Raw genomic sequence first — 20942 nt, 5'->3', positions numbered from 1 at the left:
CACGCAGGGAGGTAACGAGTCCCATTTTTATAGTCTTTGGTATGACTCGGCCGGGATTTGAACTCACGACATACCGATCTCAGGGCGGACACTCTAACCACTAGGCCACTGAGTATCTCAGCTGCTTTTGGGCGGTAGGCGGGATACACCCTGGACAAGTCGCCACCTCATCGCAGTCTAAATAGTAAAAAATGTCTAGTACAATGCTATACCACCAGGAAATCCCTCTAAAAAATGATGCCAAAATATCCAACAAAGTTGCTCTAATTATTTTTATAAAGTAGTAAGACGCACATTCATGATAACACACAATATTTTGGGGGTCATTTTAAGCATTACCGAAAACGTCTTTCCTGGGTGCATGGCAACTAGCGCTACTTCCGTCAACAACAACAACAACAGAGAGATTGTGCTCTGTGTTTGAGAGCCAGCGACAACTACTTTTTGGACAAATGATGATCCAGAAGCAGTATGGCTAAGTGCTAAATGTTTCATCAACAAACCACTCGGTCACCTACAATGTACACTTATTGGAAAGCAAACTGATGGGATGGTTGTATCTTTCAGCACAAGACTTGTGCTCCCTGTTTGGATAATGAAATCAGCATAATCCTCACTCCTCAGATAAAAAATACTGCATTAACAAGCATCTTACCAGAATCTGTAAGTATCAAACTGTTCCAAAGTCAAGGAGAATTTCAGCAGCAGCTTCGAGCGGGACCTCTTGGCTCATGTCACTACACCAGAAAAGTAGTTCCTCATTGTTAGCCGTTACACCAGCTTTACAACTTGTTTAATGTGCAGGTCCCGGTATGTAAATGGAGCGTTGTTGTTGAATTTGGAAGGTTTTTGTGGTTCTTTTTGGCATAGAATCAATATTACCTGCTTTGTTAGCTGCCTCATACTAGCATTTTTTTACAATCTAAAACACACAGAAAAAGGAAATGTTTGTGTGTGTGTGCCTGTCTCACGTAAGGATTATGGGTGATTGACAACATTTTAAAAATAGGGCAGTTTTCCTTTAAGTTCGCGTCTAGAAATATTGCAAAAAAAAAAAAAAAAACCTTGCGAGGCCTCAATTTATAAATAGCACATGAAGTACTTCAGTCCACCATCCATTCTCCACCGCTTGTCCCTCTCGGAGGGGGTCGCTGGAGCCCAACCTGCCAGAAAAAAATATTTTGATCAATCATGGCACTGAATAATTTGTCTTCCCTGAAAATTCTAGGATGGCTTTTTTAATTGCTTATTTGATCTTTTAGGAAAATATAAAACAGGCATTCATCATTTTTTTTAAAAATTACTGTTGATTTTTGGTCTTTGGCAGTCACAAAATAGCCTTTGCAAGTTATGCATCTTTCATTCGTGGTCTAAATTCAATCTGCTATGTTGATTTTCATTATTAGGTGTATTGCCGCACATTAAACTTGCATCAAAAAACTCACCAAAGATTGGTATTTTAAGGGTCCTGAGCACAAACCCCCAAAACACACTCAATACCACCCCCTATATTTTATTTCAAATAGCCTCAGCCTCGTCACCAAATTTAGTAGACATCGTGACAGGATGCACAAAAAGCCGCAAAAACCTATATTGGCAAACAGACAGGAAGTTTGGCGTTTTGGTTTGGACAGGCCATTTTGTGCCAAAATCAGGGGTCGTATTTTCAAAGTTTCAATCAATTAATCAAAGTTTACTTATGTAGCCCTTAATCTCAAGTGTCTTAAAGGGCTGCACAAGCCACATCGACATCCTCAGCTCATATCCCACATCAGGGCAAGAAAAAACTCAACCCAATGGGATACCATGAGAAACCAGCCCACGGGCGACCGGTGCGATGGACGTGGAGTGGATCTAGTTAATAGTGTGAGAGTCCAGTCCATAGTGGGGCCTGCAGGGGATCATCTTGAGTGGAGACAAGTCAGCAGCGCAGAGACGTCCTCAACTGATGAGTGGTCCACCCCAGGTCCCGACTTTTAACAGCTAGCGCTTCATCTGTGGTCACCTAATAACCTCTACACGCATGAGAGAGGGGCAGAGCAGAAAAGAGACGGCAGATCAACTGGTCTAAAATGGGGGGTCTATTTGAAGGCTAGCGTATACAAATGAGTTTTAAGATGGGACTTAAATGCTTCTACTGAGGTAGCATCTCTAATTGTTATTGGGAGGTCATTCCAGAGTACCGGAGCCCAGATAGAAAACGCTCTATAGCCCATAGACTGTTTTGGGGCTCTGGGAATCACTAATAAGTCTGAGTTCTTTTGACGAACCCTTCTTAAGAACTTCGACCAAATGGCCCCAAATTCAACTCACTTACTCTAGACCAGGGGTCACCAACCTTTTTGAAACCAAGAGCTACCTCTTGGGTACTGATTAATGCGAAGGGCTACCAGTTTGATACACACTTAAATAAATTGCCAGAAATAGCCAGTTTGCTAAATTTACCTTTTAATAAATGAATATATATCTAAAATGAGTATTTCTGTCTGTCATTCCGTCGTACATTTTTTTTCCTTTTACGGAAGGTTTTTTGTAAAGGATAAATGATGAAAAAAAAACTTAATTGAACGGTTTAAAAGAGGAGAAACACGAAAAATATGAAAATTTAACTTTGAAACATAGTTTATCTTCAATTTTGACTCAAAATTCAACCAAAAAAAATGAAAAGAAATCTGCACTTTGTTAGAATATATAACAAATTGGACCAAACTATATTTCTAACAAAGACAAATCGTTATTTCTTCTAGATTTTCCAGAACAAAAATTTAAAAAGAAATTCAAAAGACTTTGAAATAAGATTTAAATTTGATTCTACAGATGTTCTAGATTTGCCAGAATAATTTCTTTGAATTTTAATCATAATGAGTTTGAAGAAATATTTCACAAATATTTTTCCTCGAAAAAACAGAAGCTAAAATGAAAAATTAAATTAAAATGTATTTTTTATTCTTTACAATAAAAAAAAATACTTGAACATTGATTTAAATTGTCAGGAAAGAAGAGGAAGGAATTTAAAAGGTAAAAAGGGACATGTGTTTAAAAATCCTAAAATCATTTTTAAGGTTGTATTTTTTTCTCTAAAATTGTCTTTCTGAAAGTTATAAGAAGCAAAGTAAAAAAATAAATGATTTTTTTTATACAAGTGAAGACCAAGTCTTTAAGATATTTTCTTGGATTTTCAAACTCTATTTGAGTTTTGTCTCGATTTGAATTAAAATTTTCGAGCTAAGCGAGGGCAGTTTGCTAGTAAATAAATAAAAATTTAAAAAATAGAGGCAGCTCACTGGTAAGTGCTGCTATTTGAGCTATTTTTAGAACAGGCAAGCGAGCGACTCATCTGGTCCTTACGGGCTACCTGGTGCCCGCGGGCACCGCGTTGGTGACCCCTGCTCTAGACCACTGAACAATGACAAAATGTGAAGCATTTTAACATTAGCCTTAAAGGCATTGTGATAAACTTTGACAATTTGACACCAAATTTAAACATCAGGAAAATAACTTGGCTCTACAAGGTCAGGTCTTCACCATAATTGTTGGGAGATGACAATCATAAAGCTTTGCATACATCATCTACTGAATTTTTCATCATGCCAAACAGTAGCGACAGGAAATGACGAAAAAAACTTGGAAAAGTTTGCAGGTCGTCACCATGGTATTAAAAAAAAAAAAGAAATTGTTACTTACACAACAAACTCCGCAGACATGGAAACCTATGTCGAGTGGATCTAGATGTAGATCCACTCGATGTCCATTGTACCGGTTGCCCAAGGTGGGTCCCCACATCTGCGGTCCCCTCCAAGGTTTCTCATTGTGCCTGTTGGGTTGTTGTTTTTTTCTTGCCCTGATGTGGGATCTGAAGTGAGAATGTCATTGTGGTTTTTGCAGCCCTTTGAGACATTTGTGATTAGGGGCTTGTGACAAACTCAAGCCTTAGATGTGCGGGTTCCAAGGACCATCAAGGAAGGACATAATGGCGAGCATGTTTAGACTTCTTTATTTCAAAGAATGGATCTCTTGCCGGGTTGATTTTCAGCTTTTCCGTCTGCTGCTCCAGCTTTTCAGCTTCTTGCGATTTCGTCTTCTTCGCGCTCTCAGTCTCTCTCGCTCAGCATCCGCTTCTCGCTTGCTTCTTCTCTTCTCTCTGTCTCTCCTCCTTCACGTTCACGGCTGCCACCCTTTTATACGGTGCGAGACGGTTACTTGATTGTGCTCGGCTGAGTGGTCCACGCACCTGATGTTTGCGGCTTCGATCCTGGGCGTGCCCCGCCTCGCCGCTGGTTCGCAGTCCACGCCTCCTCGCTGCCATCTTGGAGCGGGCTCCGGTGTGCCCTGCCTCGCTGTCGGACTGCCGGCCCTGCCTCTCACAGGGCTATATAGTAAACTTTGACTGACTGATTGATTGATATGTACAGATCATGTGTAACATCACTAACTTTAAGTAGTGCAGTCTCAGGCTTCTTTTGACATTTTAAGTCCATTCCCGCCATTAGATAAAGCATGTAGAACAGTGTTATTTAACTAGCAGCCCAAAACTTGGGAGACAAACATTTTTGAAGCCAATTCCAAAAAAACACCAAAATGCTCCTAATGTATATAGGAACTTGGACCACAGTACAAACCTTGTCAACACTGACACTTTAGCCTTGCCAGCAAACACTTGCGTCCAAACGTGTGTGGGAATTTCATAACTGAGGCATTCCTTAAGGCAGTGGTTCTCAAACTTTTTTCAGTGATGTACCCCCTGTGAACATTTTTTTAATTCAAGATGTACCCCCTGTGAACATTTTTTTAATTCAAGTACCCCCTAATAAGAGCAAAGCATTTTTGGTTGAAAAAAAGAGATAAAAAAGTAAAATACAGCACTATGTCATCAGTTTCTGATTCATTAAATGGTATAAAAGTGCAAAATATTGCTAATTTTTTTGGGTCTTTCTTGAACGATTTGGAAAAAAATATATAAAAATAACTAAAAACTTGTTGAAAAATAAGCAATTGATTCAATTATAAATAAATATTTCTACACATGGAAGTAATCATCAACTTAAAGTGCCCTCTTTGGGGATTGTAACAGAGATCCATCTGGATTCATGAACTTAATTCTAAACATTTCTTCACAAAAATAATCTTTAACATCAATATTTATGGAACATGTCCACAAAAAATATTCAGTTGTCAACACTGAATATTGCATTGTTGTATTTGTTTTCACAGTTTACATTCATATTTTGTTGAATTATTATTTAATAAATATATTTATAAAGGATTTTTGAATTGTTTCTATTTTTAGAATATTTGGGAAAAAAAATCTCACATACCCCTTGGCATACTTTCAAGTACCCCCAGGGGTACGCTTACCCCCTTTTGAGAACCACGGCCTTAAGGCACCCCTTTCAGACCTCTCATTTTAGGCAGTTATACATTTTTTGTAATGTGATTTATGCAACTAAGGTATTGCTGTAGCTAGTTTACTTCAGATCCAGTCAGTAGTCATGTGTTCAACTTCTTCAGTCATACTAGTGATGACCTTCAAGGTTCCGTTTTAGGTCCTCTTTTTTCATCATGCGGACCATTGAGTTTAAAAACTTATGAGAGGCCAACATTTTTGCAGCGGGTTCTTAAAAACGCTTGAGACCTGTTGTAGAGATGATCTTTGACTAGCTTTATTACAGAAGGTCCTTAACAGCAGCAGACAGCTCTTGCGATCCAACAAAATAAAAAAGTTTACAAAATATGACTAATAGTGAAGGTAGAAATCTGTCCCACTGGTCCTTACCTTTCTGGAAATGTGGCCTTCAACACAAATGAATTGAAAATCCCTGATGTTGAAGATCACTTTGAGTCCATGTCTTTGCTCTACCTCATCAAGATAACGTCCTCCAACTCAGGGAGATTTTAGCAACGTGTATATGAAGCAAGCTTGCATGTTTGAACCCATCAGTGAGCTCCATGATTTTTAAAGGATTTTGTTATCTGCCAGTGCAAAGTCATCTGATCAGCAATATTGGCTACATTCCAATTCCTTGTCTCGATGTGGGAAATTGATTCCCTGTGTCCATGGAGCAGCTGGTTAAATATTTGGCGTTGTGACCTTTGCACGTTCTGTGTCATGCAACTTGCCGTCATTTTGCACAGCTTTGTGTGCGTGCGTATGAGCGGTGACTCCACACATGAGTCCCGATCCATGTCGATGCTACTCCAAGAACCGTGTTTTTACCAGCTGCTGTTGCTGCGGCGGGGTGGGGGCGGGACTGCAGTGCAGAAAGAGGGAGGGAGTGAGAGGTCCTTAGGATGCACTGAGATCTTCCATCAAGGGGCAGGAAAGAAGAGAGAAGCACTGAGCAGGTTAGCCTACACACACTACTGCCATATAACTATAATTGCATGTATACACAATGAAGCCTGTTTGTGTGTTTCCGTGTGTGTGAGAGTTTTGTACATTTGACAAAGAGCTTGTTTGTCAATGACTTTTGCAGCTAGATGTCCCGAATTATTAATGCTCCCGCAGGGTGTGTGTGCAACATGTACTAACTTTTCATCCCACTTGACAGTTGGAATTGCTCTTACATGCAAACACATCACAGTAATAGATGTGGAAATGTTCCTTCCATTTTGCTGTGTTTTTGTTTTCCTAGCTTATATTTTCCTTTAACATCCCTGCATCAGCCGACATTTGTTGCCACGGCAACGGCTCTCCTTTTCCTCTGCGACCTGCATTTTCGTCCCCTTTCAACCTTTTTGTTTTATATTCTCACCTTTACCGCCTCCCCCATCTTCAGCAACCATAATAGAGGCAGCCACACCCTCCCTCTGTGCAGATGTCTCCATTTTACCCCCTCCCTTCGTCCTTGACCCACATATACCAGCCCTGTTTTGGAAAAAATCCCCCCAAAACCTAACCCCTGTTTGTCTCCAACATGAATTATTCATTTCACACACTAAGTAACCTTGTGACTATTGTGTACGTCCGGGGCCACTTATGGTTTATGGCAGGGGTCGGGAACCTTTTTGGCTGAGAGAGCCATACAAGCAAAATATTTTTAAAAGTATTTCCGTGAGAGCCATATATTTTATTTTCTTAACACTGAATACAACTATATGCGTGCATTTTTAAGAAAGACCAACATTTTTAGAGTATAATAAGTCTCTTATTCTGTTTAATAACATTGTTATTCAGAGGCTAACTAAAAATAAAAAATAAATATTTCTTACCATTAATGCGACTTCTTGAACAGGTGCGGTAGGAACCGGATGGATGGATGAAAATGCATGAGAATGTTTTATATTTTGAACGTTATTTGTGACACTGTGATTACCAGAGGAATTATTTGTTACTTATCGTGTTAAGCAATGTCAGCTAAGATTTATCTGAGAACCAGGTGCAGTCATCATAAGAGCCACATCTGGCTCTAGAGCCATAGGTTCCCTACCCCTGGTTTATGGGGACCACGGTGCAATCATAACTGATGACATATTTCATCAAACCAAGTTGAAATCATGACCTATGTGTTCGGTGCTATTGTACATGCGATATTGATTAGTTTGCAAATCCCCCTGAGGAGCAAAGGCAAGCCTGAAGAATGGATTGTTAGCATGCAAGATTAGAGTGTTGACAGGACAGAATGACTTGTTAATATCCACAGATGACATCATCTTAGTACCTCTAAATCCTTGTTTGCAACCCTGCCCATGCACACATGCTTACCAGATGCTTGTTACATTATAATAATTATGTTTCATTACAGCAGTGTTTTCCAGAGTGTTTAGCTCAAATGAGCAATTTGCTACCTTCCTGGGGACCCAAAATAACTATAATAGGTTCTCTTCTGCCATAACATAGTGCTGCCACGACTCATCAATTTAAATAGATTAATTTGCGAAAAAAAACAAAAATATGTTTAATGAATGTAACTAGAAAAATGGATAAAATCAAGACCGCATGAAGTGCTCGGAACTTAAAATACACTGACATTGTTTCTGCACGGGGCGCTTTAAAAGCGCATATGAGCACGGTGGTGTGTGACTGCTGTTTTTACATGTTAAAAGTTCAATTTCAATGTTAAGGGGAAAATAATGAAAGTTATGGCAAAGCAAAATAAATGATGTTTAATTCAACAAACTCCCATTAAATATGCGTCGGGGCTAAAAAAAAAATGTTTTTATCCGATTACTTGATTAATCAAACCAATTACTGAAGTAATTCAGAGCTGCTGCCATAATGACATCCGCTAATAAAAAATTATATACATATATATATATATATATATCCAACATTATATTATACCATTCTTTATATCACTTTAACACATTTTACTAGATTAATTTGTCTGGCTAATATAGATTTATTTGCCTAAATTAATTTTCATTAATATTATTATCCTGAAGAATAAAATGTATTATTTGTTATACATAAAGTAATTAGTATTCTATTTTAAAGAAATCTAATTATTTTGCGGGGAATTATATACAAATGTATTTATATATTATATATATTTTGTAGTACTTTTTTAAAGAAAAACATTTAATTCCACATTCCACATTAATCCCTATGCAATTGTTTCTGAGCGTTATATGTATGTTAGTATGTATTTTATGTATTATTTGTATTGTTATGATTCTGTCTGGTTTTATTTTGTTGCTAATAATTGTTGGCATCTTATACATTCTCCAGGGACAACAGTTGGGAATCAGCTCTGTAGCTAACACTGACATATTTATAGAAATGTTTATAAATGTGTGCAGTCTCTGTATCAAATATATAAATTTAATTGAATATTAATCTACCCCCATATTACGCCTGATACTCTCTGCTGTTGGGTAAACAAGATGACTACATGAGTAATTATGGTTAATTATATTGTAAATATGCCCATCAAATATAGAAGTACGCAGTGTAAATAGAAAATACCAATGTTTTTTTTTAAAAAGCAGCACTTTCAAGCTGTTTACTTTTCACCGACACTGCATGCAAAGCTATTAGACGAGCCCAAAAGAGACAGCTTATTAGTATTCATGGCTGCGCCTCTGCAGGATCAACACATGTCCACGCATACATGAGACAGAGCATTTTTGTATTTGTAATCAGTATTCATAAAAATGCTACTTATCTGTATTCCATTCCTGTGTGGTTTCCTCCTTCACCCTTTTTTTGCACACACTCGTCTGCATATTTCCCCAGGTAGGATTGATAAGTGTGTTTGTACTGATTGTACTGTTATGCTCTGTGTCCTCTCCCCCCCCCCTCTCTGCAGAAACTGGGCACGTGGACCCATTGGTGATTGAGCGTTACAACACACCAGGCTTCATCGGCTGCTTGTCCCGGGTGCAGTTCAACGGAGTCGCCCCCCTCAAGGCAGCGCTGAGGAGCGGCAGCATTAGCACGCAAGCCACACAGACGACTGCAGCTGCTTCGCCTGCGTCTTACCAGGGGAAACTGTTGGAGTCCAACTGCGGGGCATCACCTCATACCATCCCACCCATGTCGGCCGCAACAGACCCCTGGCATCTGGACAACACAGGTCAGGAGTTCATCAATGCAGTGAGCGTTTTTGCACAGGAATGCGTGATCAGTTTCGATGTTATTGATTCAGGGTATGGCTGTCCCAATCTGATATTGATGTAGGATATCCCTGCGATATCCGCTGATATCAGCTTGCATCTAGTTAAATTTTCCGATAAAGGCAGACCTTCAGCAAAGCTGGACAGTCGTTAAAGGGGAACATTATCGCAATTTCAGAAGGGTTAAAACCAATAAAAATCAGTTCCCAGTGGCTTATTTTTTTGGGGGAAGTTTTTTTCAAAATTTTAACCATCGTGGAATATCCCGAAAAAAGGCTTTAAAGTGCCAGATTTTCGCTATCTGTGAAGCCACCGTCCATTTTCCTGGGACGTCATCCAGTGATATACATGCTATCCAGGCGGATAGCACAGCAAGATATAGCGACATTAGCTCGGATTCAGACTCGGATTTCAGCGGCTTAAGCGTTTCAACAGATTACGCATGTATTGAAACGGATGGTTGGAGTATGGAGGCAGATAGCGAAAACTAAATTGAAGAAGAAACTGAAGCTATTGAGCGAATAGCTGTTGACACTATTCGGCCATTTCTGCCTTAGCATCGCCGGTAAAATGTGCAGACCAAACGATCGGGACTTTCGCATCTTGTGACACTGGAGCAACTTAAATCCGTCGATTGGAAAATGTTTGTTTGGCATTAAATGTGGGTGGAGGGAAACGCTGGATGCAAATATAGCTACAAATGTACATACAGCTAGCCTAAATAGCACGTTAGCATCAATTAACTGGCAGTCATGCCGCGACCAAATATGTCTGATTAGCACATAAGTCAATAACATCAACAAAACTCACCTTTGTGATTTTGTTGACTTTATTGTTGGAAATGCATCTGCAGGATATCCATAAATCTCTGTGCCATGTCTGCCTTAGCATCGCCCGTAAAATGTGCAAACCAAACGATCGGGACTTTCGCATCTTGTGACACTGGAGCAACTTAAATCCGTCGATTGGTAAGTGTTTGTTTGGCATTAAATGTGGGTGGAGGGAAAGGCTGGATGCAAATATAGCTACAAATGTACATACAGCTAGCCTAAATAGCATGTTAGCATCAATTAGCATGCCGTGCTAATCGATGCACATTCTACGTAAATCAACTTGAATCCGTCCCTAATCGTGTTGTTACACCCTCCGACAACACACCGACGAGGCATGATGTCTCCAAGGTACGGGAAACAGTCGAAAAAACGGAAAATAACAGAGCTAATTTGACTCTATGTTTATAATGTGTTTGAGAAAATGGCGGTTGACTTTCTAGGTGACGTCACATTGTGACGTCATCGCTCCTAGAGCAAATAATAGAAAGGCGTTTAATTCGCCAAAATTCACCCATTTAGAGTTCCGAAATTGGTTAAAAAAATATATGGCCTTTTTTCTGCAACATCAAGGTATATATTGACGCTTACATAGGTCTGGTGATAATGTTCCCGTTTAAGATTTAAATGTCTTCCAATAATCACACAAGATTGGTCCTTTCTGCAAGTCATTTACAAAGAGTATACGTTTTAGGCCGCACTATAAGAGCTAGCAGCTACAAAACAGCTAAGCACACAAAAGCTAGACATACGGTATAGGCCAAAAGTTTGGACACACCTCCTCATTCAATGTGTTTTCTTTATTTTCATGACTATTTACATTTTAGATTGTCACTGAAGGCACCAAAACTATGAATGAACACACGTGGAGTTATGAACTTAACAAAAAAAAGGTGAAATAACTGAAAACATGTTTTATATTCTAGTTTCTTCAAAATAGCCACCCTTTGCTCTGATTACGGCTTTGCACTCTCTCGGCATTCTTTCGTTGAGCTTCAGGAGATACTCACCTGAAATGGTTTTCACATCACAGGTGTGCTTGAAGCTCATCAATGTGTGTAAAGTATAAGCAAGATTGGATGAAAAACATGGTCGTCCTCAATCATAAAATATTAGCAAGCAATTACCCATAAGGCATCGACCGTTTTTAATAACTAATTATTAAAACTTTAGAGATATTCTAAATGACATGTATGAAAACAACCCATAGGTGATGCCACAAATGGGACTCGGTGAAAAAATTTGAAAATGAATGCACAACTTATATGTAACAACACACACGAACACACACTCATACACAAATTTTACCGTTGCATTGACCGTTCCATTGCTCAGAAAAGTTGGCAGTCGTTGATGTATTGGCATCATCCTCGATACACTAATTTTTCTTGGGCCTGGTGCCAACAGTATCGTTGGGAATGCTGAGCCAGCTCCCAATCTATCAAGCCCATTGATCTACACTTCAGATCCGTAAACAGAGTCAGCTTTCCCCTGAAGATACAGTATCAGCATTTTCTGCTTGGCATTTTTCTATACTTAGAGCCATTCGATGGCACTAATGTATAATCGGATCTCGTATATTGTGGACGCTGTCTTGTACTAATCCTGCCATTGATATGTTTCATGAAACAATGAGGGATTTGCTACTTGCCCTCCATTGGGAGCACTTTACATTCTTAAAATGAAGTCTTTGGTCCAAGGTTAATGTATTTGGACCACATCACTCCCAAACAGCAAAGGCCTTTAATCGGTCTCTTTGTCTTAACTGAGCTCTTGAGATCATTTACCTTTTGCACCATGTTCTGATTTATTGAGCTGCACGAGTAAGCCACGCAACTGCAAATCAGGTCTCACCATTCTCCTAAAAGAGTTGTTAAAAAGACTCAATTTGTTCACGAATGTCACATTCCTACCAGGCAAAGATCAGCGACCCACTGGGTGAGAATCTCTGGCTCACATAGAAGATACTGAGCAGGTCTGTCTAGCTGGTATGGATCAGATCATACTGAGATGAAGGCACATAATATTGATACTACCAGATGGTATCAAATCAATGCTTTTGTTCTAGTTTGTCTTCTATGTATCCAAACTACTGCAGTTTCCGGAATATCGACTGCACCGGTGTGTAAGCCACACCCACTACATTTTTTTTAAATATATATTTTTCCATATATTTGTCACACCAGACAATGAGCCAAAGATTATATACGTTGTGAAATTTGTTATTTACACAGAAAGATTTTGTAAATGTTTATTTAGATACCTTGATTGTTTCCCAATGGTGCCTGTAACACGGCAATAAAATGGAGGATTAAAAAAAGCGGAATCTAACTGTCCAATCAGCTAAACAGAGTCAATAAATGTTGGTGAATTTACTGAGGAATTTGTGAAACTGAGACAATTCAAAAAGAATGCCATTGTAAGTTCGTAATACCAACACGAACACTTGTAATTGTGTTTGCAAATTAGCCCATTCTAACGACGCTAGCTTGATTACATTATGATAGCACGTACAATTATGCATGAGAGCACTCCTACAGACATCACACATGGGACGGTTTAGTAAGTATGGATTGTTTTAGTTATATTGTAAAACTTACAAACTTGAGTGATGGATGAAGAATCCATACAAGTAGAAACGCTTTGGACGGAACGACACTTGTACTTCCAGTTGAAAGCTAAGCGAACTGCAGCACCTGCAGCGACCAAACTCACCCAAAAGATGATGCCATTGCACAAACAATGCCAAACCTATTCTGTCTCTTCTGTTTTTGTTTTTTTTAACTATTCGCATTACGTCCTTCAGCAAAGAAAAAGCCATAAATTATCTGCACAGTTTTATTAGACGCAGGGTTCAAAACATAGGAAAAAAGTAGTGGCTGATAGTCCGGACTTCACAGTACTTGACTTTTCTCACAGAGATTCATAAAATTATTGGATGATCATGATCGGTGTTCATGTTGCCGATACTGATCATTCATGATCCTAATACCAATATCGATCACATGTATTAACTCTACATGTTTCAATTGTCATGGTCCACGTCTTGGACCATGTCATATTCTGGGTTTTGTTCTGTTTTGTTATCACCCTGTGTTGTATTTGACGTCTTTGGTTCCCGGTGGCACTTCCTGTTTTGTTTCTGTTGTCATGGTAACTCGTTAGTGTCACCTGTCTCTTGATTATGTCTTCTATTTAAGACCGCCTTTGTTTGACATTTTTTCTTGGACTCTCATTTGCCTCTACGCAACAGTTGACGTCGCTCGTCCTGCATTGTGGTACAGACTACTTTTGTTACTCGTTAGCTTCCACGCTATTCCTGTTCAGTTAATGTCCCTAGTTTACATACTAGCGCTTTCTGTTTGTTTTGTCTAGTGCCTTTGTTTTTAGTTTGTTTTATTGTATAATAAATTATTATTCCTACCTGTACGCTGTGTCCATCTTCGTTGCACCCACGGGAGAACGCAAACACCGCCAGGATGCCAGCTAAGCGTCACACTATATATTCATGATGGGTGATATTGACAGTGTCAAAACAATATTTAAGCTAGTTCCTTTTTCTCTTTTATTGCATACAAATGTTTCATCAAAACAAGGTCAATAGTACACAAAAACTACTATATACCAATCGTTTAAACCCTGTGGTGTTTACCCTCTAAGTCCTCCTGTGTCCAGGGAATTATTCCCTAAGTAAACATTAACAAAAACAAAAAATAATAATTTTAAGAAAATAAAATACATATGTTGTGTACTTGCTGTGAAAATGCAATATAGTTTGAATATCCTCTCTGTTATTAACTATTATTATTTATTATTACTTTCTGCTGCAATGTGGTTCCATATGAGCATCTTAAACTTTACTAAGCACTTATTTCTTGGTGTTGTTTAAAGCTTGCTTAGCGATTAGCTTCGGTATTAGCATGCCCGCTCCTATTTTGTTCTCGGTGTGTAACATGTTTAGCCTTCTCCTCCAGTGATAATGATACTAAGAAATACAGTTTATTTTCTATATGGAAGTCATGATTATCCATACTGTCTATAGAGCTACACAATTAGCTGTGGGCTGGTCAACCAGGAGACTAAAACCTAAGCTCCTTAACTTTCACAAACCACTTCTATTTTTTTGTTGTTTTCCCCTTCAGATGCAGAATTCCCCTTCAACGAGGAGCGAGTCATTCCTGATGGAGTCAACAGAGACTCAGCCATCATTGGAGGTAATTAAAGTCTGTTTTATAGCAGAGACGTCCAAACTTTAATCACAGTCATCTTCTTCAGCATTTTAAAGAAATTGGCTTTCCTACGATTCGGAGGTTTCAAGGTTGGCAAGTATGGTGGTGACTTTCGCCCCATCCTTGTTTGTGAATGACCGAGCATTTCATGGAAGCTGCTTTTATACCCAATCATGGGTATAACTTACTCAATCTTTTTTGCCACTTGTGCCAGCTTTTTTGAAACACGTTGCAGGCATCAAACTACAAATGAGCTCATATTTGCAAAACATTTGCAAACGTTTTCCAGTTTGAACGTCAAGTACCCTGTCTTTCAATTCAATATAGGTTGAAAAGGATGAGCAAATCATTGTATTCTGTTTTTATTTACCATTTACACAACATGCCAACTTCACTGGTTTTGGGTATTGTATTTTTACGATAAGGGTGGAGTGCCATCTCCGGGTTGGGGAGGAGACCCTGCCCCAAGTGGAGGAGTTCAAGTACCTAGGAGTCTTGTTCACAAGTGAGGGAAGAGTGAATCGTGAGATCGACAGGCGGATCGGTGCAGCGTCTTCAGTAATGCGGACGTTGTACCGATCCGTTGTGGTGAAGAAGGAGCTGAGCCGGAAGGCAAAGCTCTCAATTTACCGGTCGATCTACGTTCCCATCCTCACCTATGGTCATGAGTTCTGGGTCATGACCGAAAGGATAAGATCACGGGTACAAGCGGCCGAAATGAGTTTCCTCCGCCGGGTGGCGGAACTCAAAGTAAAGCCGCTGCTCCTCCACATGGAGAGGAGCCAGATGAGGTAGTTCAGGCATTTGGTCAGGATGCCACCCGAACGCCTCCCTAGGGAGGTGTTTAGGGCACGTCCAACCGGTAGGAGGCCACGGGGAAGACCCAGGACACGTTGGGAAGACTATGTCTCCCGGCTGGCCTGGGAATGCCTCGGGATCCCCCGGGAAGAGCTAGACGAAGTGGCTGGGGAGAGGGAAGTCTGGGCTTCTCTGCTTAGGCTGCTGCCCCCGCGACCCGACCTCAGATAAGCGGAAGAAAATGGATGGAAGGATGGATCATATTTGTACAATAATGACTTTGAAGTTTGTTTTTCTTCTCCGTCAGGGATCATCGCCGTGGTCATCTTCACCATCCTGTGCACGCTGGTGTTCCTGATCCGCTACATGTTCCGCCACAAAGGCACCTACCACACCAACGAGGCCAAAAGCACCACCGAGCCCGCCGGCGAGTCGGCAGACACGGCCATCATCGGCACGGACAACCCGGAGACCATCGAGGAGTCGAAGAAAGAGTGGTTCATCTAACGAGACTCTGAAACAGGAAGTGGATCGGAGAACCACACGTTAGCACCAAGGTGGAGGTGGTGACTATGACTCCCAGGACAATAATCTCCCAAAGAGGGAGGGAGAGCGAAGTGTAAAAATGTGTTTTATATACATCTATATCCAGAGTACTAGAAAAGATGAAGGACTGACATGTAAATACTAACTGGCTTGTCCTTTGTATCGTGCTTTACAGATAATTCTATATACTGGCTCGCGTGATAGAGCAGAGTCTCCTTTTAATTTTTTTAACAAAAAAAAATGACGCCAAAACAACATATTGTTTTTCTTTCGTCAAACATGATGTATAAAACTTTTGCCTATGACAGTACAGTACATACAGTATGTATCAAATAGTTTTATGTTCTCATGCATTGTTGCTGTTCCTCCCAGCATGATGGAGTAGTCCGTGGATATAGCTCGACATGGCAACTGTCTGTTTTTTTGTTTTATTTTATTCGGAACTTGAACCCACCAGTTGCCAAACAAACACGCAAGTCTTACATCTCAAATTGTGAGTGGTCTTTATTACGGAGAGGTGGCGAGTGTCAGCGCACCCTTGAAGCAATCAGTCAGAGGAAACTGAAATCTAAACATAAATGTTCATTAAAAAAGGTGAGGATAGGTCATAATTTGGCTTCACTGGAACATAAATTGTGCCTTGGAGTTATTGAACCATTTGGCCTTGTGGTCCCAGACCAATTATTCAACTGGTGGACGGTTGGACAAATAATGTGACTTCATTTCTAAACTATATGTTCTTGGAAACAATACTGTATGTCCATCAAAACAATGCTCCTGTGGTTCTCAACCTTTTTATATACTGTACAAACATAGAATGAATGAATATCCTTTAAATCACTTTTTTGCAGTATATCTGTAAAACAGCATCGTAGTTCTGTCACATAGAGGATCTTTGACTCTTGTGTTTCGTTAATTTACATACAGTCCCTTAAACAACAACAGAGTTGACCAGGGTTTTATTCTATTTTCAGATTAGGGACTAAAACAGCAGAGTGCTTCTGTTATGTAGAGACTCATGGACTGGTGTTTTTTTTGTTTTGTTTTTTGCAGACAGTGTCTAAAGACAGCAGAGTGATCCTCTCTCATAGAGGATCTTTGACAAGTGTTTTTTGTTGTGTTTTTCATTTGAAGACAGTCCCTAAAGACAGCAGGGTGCTCTGGGGATATAGAGGACCTTTGAATCATTTTATTTGTATTTTTTTTTTTCAGAAGGTCCCTGAAAACAGCAAGGTGCTCTTGTCATATTGAGGATCTTGTATTTGAAGACAGTCCCTAGAGACAGCATATAGAGGACCTCTGACTAATTTTTTTTTTTTTTTTTTTTTCAGAAGGTCCCTGAAACAGCAAGGTGCTCTTTTTATATTGAGGATCTTTGATTTGTGTTTTTGTTAACTTGCAGACAGTCCGTAAAAACAGCAAAGCGTCTTTGACTAACATTTTTTTGTTTTTATTTGTAGAGAGTCCCTAAAAAGAGCAGCTTGCACTTGGCATATCGAGGATCTTTGAAGTAGTGTTTTTTTTTTATTCACAGATGGTCCCTGAAAACAGCAGTGTTCCGGTCACATTAAGGATTTTACTGTAACTCAAGTTTTTTAATTCATATGCAGGCCGTCCCTAAAAACAGCAGCTTTCTCTTGACGTATAGGATCTTTGAGTAGGGTTTTTTAATTGCAGATGGTCCCTGAAAAATGCCTAGTGCTGCTGTCATAAAGAGGAGTTTTGACTGGAAACAGACTTCTCCTACAATATAGAGGATCTTTGACAAGATTTTTGTGTTTTTTTTTCCCAGTTGGTCCTTAAAAAAACAGAATTCTCTCACCACATAGAGCATCTTTGAGAAGTGTTTTTGCTTTTTTAAATTTTCAGACGGTTCCTTAAAAAACAGCCAAATGCCCCTGTAACATAGAGGATCTTTGACGTATTTTTCTTTTATTTGTTGACTGGTCCTAAAAACACTTATCCTTTTATGACGACGACCTTTGACGAGTGTTTGCATTTATTTACAGACCATTCCTCAAACAACAGAGTGTTCCTCGTAAAGAGGATATGTGACTAATGTTTTTTTTAACTGCAGACAGTGCGGGGGAGGACCTTTGATCTTCGCAATCCTGTTATATAATGGATCTTTGAATAGCATTTTGCACTCGGTCCTTAAAGACAGCAGAGTGCTCCTGTCATATAATGGATCTTTGGCGAGCGTAGACGTAATCTTTCTGTTTTAATATATGACTTCTTGACTTGACAACATTGGCCACTTAATGATAATGTACAAAATAGAAATACAAGTGAAACTGTGGCCCTTGGAACAATTCAGTTGAATAATCCTATTTCTTCATGAAACATCATACAATTTTACATTGGCTGGCACCCGCCCGCGATCCCAAGAGGGACAACCGGTAGAAAACGGATGGATGGATGTTTTTCTTGGTGCTGAATCACAATTTGTGTGTGAAGCATGAAGGCTGTGTGTCCTGTAAACCAGCACCTCAGCACACAAGCTGCATTATTACGTATTTCTTCCCCCGTTTTGTGTTTTTTTCTGCATTTTCCAGCTGCCAAAAACTTTCCTTTGGATGTTTATGTGATCAAATTGTCGCCTATTTTGACAAGGGAACTCATTCTGCCTTCTCCTTGGGCCTCAAACAAGACTTCAAATCCACAAAGGCAAACAAGTGACTTTCCTTTTTTCCATACTAAACAGTAAATAAAGTACATCTTCATGCTCCAACATGAGAAGGAGCTCCGGGTATTAAAAAATCATAACCGAATGCTTTCATTTCTGTTGAGTTCAATAAAGAGTGTTTGGTCTTTATTAACTAGTGTGTGTCTGCATGAAAACACAACAAATTTAAAACAGCAAAACAAGTAAAGAGGCCTTTTAGCAGATTTTGAGTTGAATAAATATATTCCAGAATATTACACCCGATAAACAATATATTATAATGTAAAAAGTGCCTGGTAACAAACAAAAATAAAAAAATTACCTTGATTTGAATAAATGCCCCAATTGATTTATATTATCATGCCTCAAAAACTGACCAAATGTCCACAAAAACACGTTTTAAAAAATATTTTAAAAATAAGTAGGAGTTGTGAAAAATGTAACAGTGTGAAAATAAACTGACATGTTTGATACATGTACACTACCAGACTAATCCCATATTTTTTACTTACCACTTTTTTTTGTCTAAAAAATATTTATAAATAAATAAAATCTAAAATAAAAACTTTCTGTAAGATATGTAATTCATCCATATTTTTATTGCATATCAATTTACCAAGGTTTCACATTTAATTTGTTTTATATTTTAGTTTAGGTTAATATTGTATGCCAAAAATAAAATATGTTGGTATAACTAATTAGTTGAAATGTGTGAGCAATTAATACGCCCATAGATTACAAAGAGATTGTAATTAAACTACTCTCAAGAAATTTTATTTATTTTATTACAAATAAGTCTCATTAAATGATTAAAATTACCTTAAAATGTATACATTTGGATAATACTCTTACTTTTTTTGTGTACCATTGGATTCATTAATAGCTTTGAATACATACATATATATATATATATATATATATATATATATATATATATATATATATACATATATATATATATATATATATATACATATACACACAGCATATAATCAGTGACGTGCAGTCAGGGGAGGCAGGTTAGGCGGGGCCTCACGTGCCATCATGGGAAAAAAAAAATGTAAAAAGAAAAAATAATTATTAAATTGTTATATGTATCCAGTGATTATACTTTATAAAGTTTTTTTTTCATTTAACTTCACCAGTTTTGGATTATCTTTATTCAAAATTGCTGAATTTTCACATTTGCCGCTCAAATACGGCTGCGGACACACTGTGTGAGGCACCTGTTCTCCCGCCTCCTGGTGGTAGAGGGCGCTAGTGATCCCAGGGATCATTCTTGCGATTACTCGTCTGCAGAATAAGTGACAACAAGCTACAGTTAGCAAGTCAAATGCAGCGGCAGTGATCGTTTATTTTTTCTTCTCCCCTTGACTTTTAACATGGATGATTACGTATCTAAAATGAAACCGTTTTCTAAACTGGACTTTCAATCGAGGCAGAAGGTAATAATTAAAGGAAGACCAACACCGGAGATAAAAGGTTTGCTTCAGACTGTGATCTCCATCAAGACAGAGAGACTTTTAAAACTGAAGAAAGATAAGGAAGACTTCTATAAACAAGTTATCGATGCTTTTGTTCAGAAGAAGCGGCGCATGGACTTCATTTATAAGTAAAGGTAAGATCATAATAACGTTTTTTTATTAAATGTGCTTTTTTGTGTGCTACAGTTTGTATGTGTAAAGAATGCTGGTATGAGCTTTTAGACATAACCCGTTAACTGCTGCCAATCAAATGGTGAATAAGATACTCTTTAGGGTTCATATGTTAATAAATCTGACTGTGATGAAGTCAGTGCCTCACCAGCCATGAGCCTCACAGCACGTCACTCATATATATATATATATATATATATATATATAGGGGCTTCACGGTGGTAGAGGGGTTAGTGTGTCTGCCTCACAATACGAAGGTCATGAGTAGTCCAGGGTTCAATCCCGGGCTCGGGATCTTTTTGTGTGGAGTTTGCATGTTCTCCCCGTGAATGCGTGGGTTCCCTCCGGGTACTCCGGCTTCCTCCCACCTCCAAAGACATGCACCTGGAGATAGGTTGATTGGCAACACTGAATGGTCCCTAGTGTGTGAATGTGAGTGTGAATGTTGTCTGTCTATCTGTTTTGGCCCTGTGATGAGGTGGCGACTTGTCCAGGGTGTACTCCGCCTTCCACCCGATTGTAGCTGAAATAGGCCCCCCGCGACCCCAAAGGGAATAAGCTGTAAAAATGGATGGATGGATGGATGGTGTCTGTATGATTTATTTATTGAACAAAACACATTCGTTCATGCAAATTTCTATTGAAAGGGAAGAAAAAGACAGGC

At 39.0% G+C, this 20942-nt stretch overlaps 1 protein-coding gene across 3 annotated transcripts in view; it reads left to right on the top strand.

The window, feature by feature from the left end:
* cntnap2a (contactin associated protein 2a) overlaps nucleotides 1–18773 on the top strand; it is an 843773-nt gene extending 825000 nt beyond the window's left edge. For all 3 annotated transcript variants that reach the window (XM_061921961.1, XM_061921960.1, XM_061921959.1), the window contains 3 exons: nucleotides 9249–9515; nucleotides 14528–14599; nucleotides 15720–18773. In XM_061921961.1, coding sequence (XP_061777945.1) covers nucleotides 9249–9515; nucleotides 14528–14599; nucleotides 15720–15919 — 539 coding nt within the window. In that variant the 3' untranslated portion in view covers nucleotides 15920–18773. The remainder of the gene's footprint in view (nucleotides 1–9248; nucleotides 9516–14527; nucleotides 14600–15719) is intronic.
* The last annotated feature ends 2169 nt before the right edge of the window (nucleotides 18774–20942 follow it).

Source organism: Nerophis ophidion, linkage group LG15 (genome assembly GCF_033978795.1).
Source record: "Nerophis ophidion isolate RoL-2023_Sa linkage group LG15, RoL_Noph_v1.0, whole genome shotgun sequence".
Taxonomy (NCBI): Eukaryota; Metazoa; Chordata; class Actinopteri; order Syngnathiformes; family Syngnathidae; genus Nerophis; species Nerophis ophidion.
The sequence above is the reverse complement of the archived record's forward strand: the minus strand, read 5'-3'. Positions and strand labels throughout refer to the sequence as shown.